The 7,310-nt window shown below is 37.4% G+C and overlaps 1 protein-coding gene across 1 annotated transcript; it reads left to right on the forward strand.

Moving 5' to 3' along the window:
* Positions 1 to 1,529: 1,529 nt before the first annotated feature.
* On the forward strand, positions 1,530 to 6,985 carry kiss1rb (KISS1 receptor b). Its single transcript, XM_063488845.1, is given in 9 exon segments — positions 1,530 to 1,920; positions 2,242 to 2,488; positions 2,825 to 2,949; positions 4,328 to 4,463; positions 5,116 to 5,228; positions 5,231 to 5,371; positions 5,475 to 5,608; positions 5,807 to 5,864; positions 6,371 to 6,985. Coding segments are annotated over 8 exon segments (1,164 nt in total). The 5' UTR covers positions 1,530 to 1,920; positions 2,242 to 2,268; the 3' UTR covers positions 6,608 to 6,985.
* The last annotated feature ends 325 nt before the right edge of the window (positions 6,986 to 7,310 follow it).

Here is a 7,310-nt window from a genome sequence, read left to right on the forward strand (position 1 = left end):
AGAGCAGTTTTATAACTTTTTCCATACGCTGACATACATTTGGTCAGCCACAAACATAGGCAAAGATGCATACTTTATTCAAACTGACAAAAGAATATCTAAGATCTGAAAACTAGTTTCTCATGGATTTTTCATGAGCAAATATTTTTTGAAAAGACTTGTAAATATTTTGATACATATAATTACTAGATCAGCGATAGATCCTTCACTGACTGTTGTTGCTTCATCCTGGCTCAGGGACAACGAACAAATGGTTCTTCAAGGACTTACTGGACCTCCAGAGGAAGCTGTTTTTGGGAAATCTGGAGCCCTGAGGATATCTCAGACACCTTGGAAAACTTCACACCACCAGTCAGAATGTTCTTCTTTAATGCTTAGGAAAATTCAAGACTGACAGAAGAAATAAACTGCAAATGAAACTAGCACTAACACTCAGCGGCAGAGTGGTCATTGAGGCAAGAAATGCATAATTACGTGTCAGAATGGTACCATGTTCCATAAAGCATTCTGAGACTTGAAAAGCATAGTCCTAATAATATGAAATATCCAATAAAATCATCATTAGATATGCAGGGAATAAAGTTAGATATTTTTTTCACCCAAAAAATAAAAATAAAATATAAAGATTTATAAAGACATCTCAGCACATAGATGTTTCTTATTGTTTCAAGCAAAAATAATTTTAAAGTGTCTAGTGGCCAGGTTAATATGTCAAACAACAAAAACAGACATGGATTATATACTCAAATGCATCTTTTTCTGTGTATGACATTGTGAAACTGGCAAGTTTTACTTGTTACTTTTCAGCCAAGGCTTCAAAGGTTCTAATGAGAGCTCCAATAACGGTTAATTGTACTGGAGGTGGCGAGAGATCAAGCTGTGCAGATCTTGTGTAAAGTGGCGTACCTCAGCATTTTCTCCCTGTTTCCCTTCCTCAAGAGTGGCTTCTTAATAGTCACCTGTCACCTGAGAACATTTCTGGGTTTTTTATTTTGTTTTTTTGTTTTGTTTTTTTAGCCCTGCTTCTTTTTGTCCTCCGTTTGTCTGTTATTTTTAAGCACAGTACACACCACACCAAGATATGCCACATTTTTAGCTAATAGTTCTTCAGGAATCAACTTTTTGGTGAATAAGTAATATTACACTGACTATCAATCTGTATTATCGTTTATGTTTTTGCAGATTTAACTAATGAATTGGAAACAAGTTATGTACTTTTACAGTAGGCTGCTAATAACAAAGAACCTAAAGATACAATTTAAAACTGTACTTATCTATTGTATGTAGAAGCAAATTACTTTTTCCATCCCTTTTTTATATATTTGAATGATTCATAGGTCAGTGTTTAGTGGTTTGAAAACATTAGTAATAAAAAGAAAACTGAAAATGGTCAGATTTATCAGCTTGACTGAAACTGTGCAGCAATATCTAAATAACATTTCTGAAAAACTTTCAGAAAGTTTGATAATGATAGATCCATTCTCTTCCACTTATCTGGACTCAACAGACTTGCTCATAAGACACACAAATTTTGAGCACAGTGACTCTTTTCACTTGGCACAGAGGCAACAGCTTATTAACATTAACCTGATGAAGGAATAGAAACAATTTTAGCTTTTACAAGGTCACCCAGTCCTGGTTAATTACAGGTAATGATATTGAGTCTCTCTCACTCTTACACACACACACACACACACACACACACACACACACACACACACACACACACACACACACACACATAAATGACGCAAAGCAAAACAAATCGCCCATCATTTCCTATATGCCCACCCACCAGGTCTAGTGGTGTATAACAGTCTTTTCATGTCAGACCTGCAGAGAATCCATCGACAACAGTGCTGCACCTTGGTTTAGAACACAAAGAGAGGAGCACTGCCGAAGCAAATAAGCACATCACAGGTAAGAGAAGCTTATTATAAAAAATAAAAAAAAATCACTAAATTTGCATATATATTAGTTTATCTTTACTTGATGCCATACAGTTCTGTCCAATTATTTTCAGTTTTCTAAAAATGAATACAAATGTATAAAAGTAGCTCAAATGTCAAAACATGTCATCTAATACTTTTGTTAAACCACCTAAATTGAAGCTGATAGTTTTCATTCACATCTTGATTATTTGATTTAAAATCCATCTCTGTTGTCTTTGTTCTTTCGCATTTTTTGCACTCTGCTTTTATATTGAGAATTATACACTGATATGTTCTATATTTATTGCAGAAATATAATTGGCTTTGATGTGTGAAGATGATGGTGGAATCAGACTCTGATCACGGTCCAGAGTGTGTGTCTGTATGCAACAAGTCTGCAACTCTGACAGGCCAAGGGCCACCGGTGTTGGTTAATGCCTGGCTGGTCCCCACTTTCTTTGGCTTCATCATGCTGGTCGGTCTAGTTGGGAACTCTTTAGTGATCCATGTTATCACCAAACACCAGAAGATGAAGACTGTTGCCAATTTCTTTATAGGTAAATATCTCTGAAACACTGCTGTTTTTAGAAAGAAGCTCTCATATGTTTGCTTGTTTTAACTGTTCCATGAAATGTTTTATTTTTTCAAATGTAAATAAAACAAAAATTTGTTTAACATATGAATGAATAAAAAAAACAGCAACTCTGCTGTTCTGTCTTTTTGATTCCTTTAATTTAAATATTTTTGTTTTACCATGAAAAGCCATTAACAATGAAATAAAAATAAATGCTAAGACATTTAAAAGACTTAAAATGATACTAGCAATAACAGTGACCACCTGTTTCATTCATCATTACAGTTTTATCTTGAGTTGTGTAATTTTTCCCTTTCAGTGAATCTTGCTACAACTGACATCTTGTTTCTTATTTGCTGTGTGCCTTTTACTGCTACACTGTACCTGCTGCCCAGCTGGATCTTTGGAGAGTTTATGTGCCGTCTGGTGAACTATCTTCAGCAAGTGAGATACACTACACAGAAACAATCCCACTATGACAGGCTGGAAAAATGAGAGTGGCAACAAAATTGAAACATAATATCAGTCACCATTAACTGTTCAACATTAATGATGTTAATGACTTCAACAGATGTTAATTCAAACACCATGTAAGTAATAATATAATTGAAAAGTCCAGTGAGACATTAGCTTATTATACAAAGTACATCCGATAACTAATGTGCAGCTTCCCAAATAATGCAAAAAAAGAGAAAGAAAAATACTGGGAAAATTTTTTTTTTTAAATTTACACTTACTAAGAAATGCAATAAAAATATTTTTTTGCACTTTGATAGCTGGTACACAATATCAGTTTAATAATTGGCTATAATTAAAATACTGCTACTAAAAAAGCACTGCCATAACATCCAGGTTAACATCAAATTAATAAAAATAATAAATAAGGCTGTTAAAGTTACATTAAAAATTCCTGGTTTATGTCCTTTGTGTTCCTCATGCAGTTCAAATTTCTGTGAAAAAGTCTTCGTTGACAGATTTTTCAAGTTTAAAAGTCTTCTTTATTTACACCAGCTGATGAGGAGCACAACTTCATGCCTGTTAGTTCAATTTCCTTCTGTCTTTGAAAAATGCCCAGAATCACGACTGAATGAATATACCCATAACTATCAGTTATGTAGCGTAGCCATGCAGTCTCTTTGGCAATGGCATTACTATCTGTAGACATCCCCAACTCTCTAAGACACATCAGATGATTACACATGAGGCATCTGATTAAACTACATAAGTAAATCATAGCTGTAAATAAGGTTATACCACTTGAACCACTTGTTAAGAAACATCCTACCATATAATCCCCATCTATGCAGCATAGCATGGCTTGATCAGCTTGTGGCACTGCTGAGGTGTTTTTTTAAGCCTGGGTTGCTTTGATGGCAGAATTCAGCTCCTTTTTTGGGGTGTATATTTTTCACATTCTTCCTGACAATACCCCATAGATCCTGTGAGGCCAGTTAGGCCGGGTCAGGCCAGTTATCTATCAAATCAAGCAGTAATAACATGGTCAGCATGTTACGTTATTAGATGTTTAGTACTGTGGGCAGGTGCTGCTCGAAAAGGAAAACTGAATCTCCATAATGCTTGTTAGCAGATCAAAGAATGAAATGTTCTCCTGGCTGAAACCAGCTCGATTTAGTGCCCAGATAAGCTCCTCGATATTATGAACGCAAATACTGAAAATTCATAATACATTAATTGCATATATTTCTCGTGTTTTCACTTTCTACAAGATATAACACAATGAAATACACCAGACACCACAGGTTTAAAAAGGTTTTGTTGCACAATGATAGTAACAAGCATACCTTGTGTTCCTGGTTTTCAGGTGACTGCACAGGCGACATGTATCACTCTGTCAGCAATGAGTGTCGACTGCTGCTACACGACTTTGTACCCTCTGCAATCTCTGAGACATCGCACGCCTCGGAGGGCTCTGGCCATCTCCCTGCCTATCTGGATAGGTATCATACAAACATACCATGCACACATGTGCACCCACATCAGAAATAGGACTCTAGTCATTTTATCCATGAATTTAATGGACAATTAATTATCCAATAATTGATCTATTATCCACTGATGCATGTGTGCTTGTGTTTCTGTCTATAAACACCATTCTCAAAACGTTTTTAATTAATTCTGATAAAACTATATAGCGGTGTAGAGTGGGGTCATGTTAACAGTCCATTATGATTTGGCTTACATCCACCAAGGTCATAAAGGTTGGCTAAATAATTTATTTGCCAAAAATCTCAAAAAGTTTTATAATTTAGGACCCCAAAACATCTTATAGGATAGAATAGAATGAAAATATGCTACGGGAAAGAGATTACCTATTATCCATTATCTTCTCCTATATAAGGTTTGTGTAATCAAAACAAACATCTGGTACACTTATATGATTTTACTTGGATTACAAACCTCTTAAAGTACATTTAAAAGAACAAATACAACAAAATTAATATACACAAAATGCAGTACTGTTCCCTCAAAGGTAAATCCTGTGCAGAGAGTGACCTGCCTTCTCGAAGGTTTGCACTTCTCTGAGTGCTTCTTGTTATTTTTTATTTGCCACAGTAGAAGAAGGGAAACTACGCTAACCCTGTCCTCCAGGCTCCTTGATTCTGTCCATCTCTGTCGCTGTGTACGAGCGTCTGGAAGTGGGATACTGCTGGTTCGGTCCTCAGACATACTGCAGTGATGTTTTTCCCTCTGCCCACCTCCAGAGTGGTGGAGGTGGGCAGAGGTCACCATCTAAAGCTTTCTAGCTGTCTACCTCTTACCCCTGCTTACCATCACTGCGTGTTATGCCATCATGCTCAAGCGGATGGGCCAGCCCAGCGTGAATCCCATTGGCAGTGGCTACCAAGTAGGAAATGCCTCTAAACCTTATTTTTCACATATTAAATCCACTGAGAATTCCAAATATTCCTTTTAATTACAAAGACCTGGCAATGCCTCCTTTATTCCAGTTAAATCGTGCAGTAGCAGTACGGGCGCGAGTCTCTCCTATGGTGGTGGTGATGGTGTCTCTGTTCCTCGTCTGTTGGGGGCCGATCCAGGTTTGCATCCTCCTGCAAGCTTTTGGCCTCCGGAGTTACATCCCGTGATCTCTTGTATTACTGATTAGATGGTCATCGTTTCATTTTTGTTTTATATGTAACACCAGCTCAATACAATAAATGCAAAATCAATATCCTACAGTATTAAAGAGAAAACCCAAACAACCAGCTGTCAAGCAGGGTGATAGGGAGGAAGAGCTCCCTTTTAACAGGAAGACAGCAATTTTTTTATTGTTGTCAAGGTTTTGGGAAAACTACAACTACAAAACTATTACTCAGATGTTTGGTTATCCCATTGAAGTTTGTTGTTGTGAAAATATCTAGCGAGAAATGACAAGAAGATCCAGATGTAGGGAAGTCTGCAAAACTCCTAACAGGCGTCATCGCTGGTGCAGCTAACCCTTGGCTCCTCCCTAGAACCTCAGAACAAAGTCAAATACACCCAGAATTTACTTTTTTTTCTCTCAGGATCTATGTCTATCAAATGCCAGGGGTGGGGAGTAATAGGGAGTGTCATTTTCAGGGTGTCACTAGGTGAGTATACAGTCTTAGTGTAGCTCTTAAAGGTGTGACAGTGAACAAAAGTACTGTGATGACAGAAACTGATGCTGTCGCTTTAAAAACAGCGACAGCGTTGAATTATTTTCATCTGCCACAGGTTTCTTCCTGTTAAGACGGAGTTTTTCCTTCCAAGAGTCCAACATTATTGTAGGTTTTTTATAATATTAAGCACCTTGAGCTGATTGGTGTTGTGATTTGAATTGAAAAACTTGAAAATCAAGTGCGCCTTAATTTTGCATTCACAGCTGAAGATTTGGGGTCACTGCATGTCTTACTCCAACTCTTCTGTAAACCCGTTTGTGTATGCTTTCATGGGCAACAACTTTAGAAAGGCTTTCAAGCATGCCTTCCCTGCCATTTTGCTGTGGCGCTCAAGAGGGAAAGTCAGAGTGGGAAATACGGACACAGAGGAAGGAGTAGAGACGGATCATCGGGCACCCAAAGGAGAAGCAGAGATGCACTTTCTTTCATCTGGCCCCTAAAGGCCATGCTGAGCATTTGGACACGGTGCACTCATTGTTTATTTATACTTTCTCCTGAGATGAGAGCAGTCTACTCACTGTAGTATATGTTTGCTTGGACACGCACACACACACACACACACACTGAAACATTGTATAATTCCATGTGATCTCTAAAAAGGGACAAACCGGTCAAGCGAGTCTCGTGTGTTTCACGAGCTGCTGAAATACAATTATCTCTGTCACGCTTTTCTAAGTTACGGTTAAATTAATGCTGTCAGCCTGACTGCTAGAGCTTCTGGTTTTACCTTTGTTACAACTTCGTAGAAAAAAACAAACTGTGCCAACAGCAACTGCAATGGACTATTTCCATTTGATAGAAAATTGTCTTGCTGAATCTTTGGTAACACAACACTCTGTGCAATACTGTGCAGTAAACACTCAAACGGACTCAATTTAGTCTGTTATGCTTACATTTTCAAACGTTTGTTTACTTTCATCTCATCTTTTTAAAAGAATGCCCATGTTCACACTTACACCTTTGACTGTATCTTGCAGTTTTTGTTCCAAATTCTGCTTCTTGTCCCTCTGCTGTGCTGATGTGTCATATTTTACAAGTTACGAAAACAGAAATGAAACAAAGCTTCTGTGTCCTTCAGTGCTCTTATGTAAGCAATCTGTACTTGTGTTATATTTGCATTATAAGTACTGTGAGAGTTTACTT

This window comes from Pelmatolapia mariae, linkage group LG12, assembly GCF_036321145.2.
Source record: "Pelmatolapia mariae isolate MD_Pm_ZW linkage group LG12, Pm_UMD_F_2, whole genome shotgun sequence".
Classification (NCBI taxonomy): Eukaryota; Metazoa; Chordata; class Actinopteri; order Cichliformes; family Cichlidae; genus Pelmatolapia; species Pelmatolapia mariae.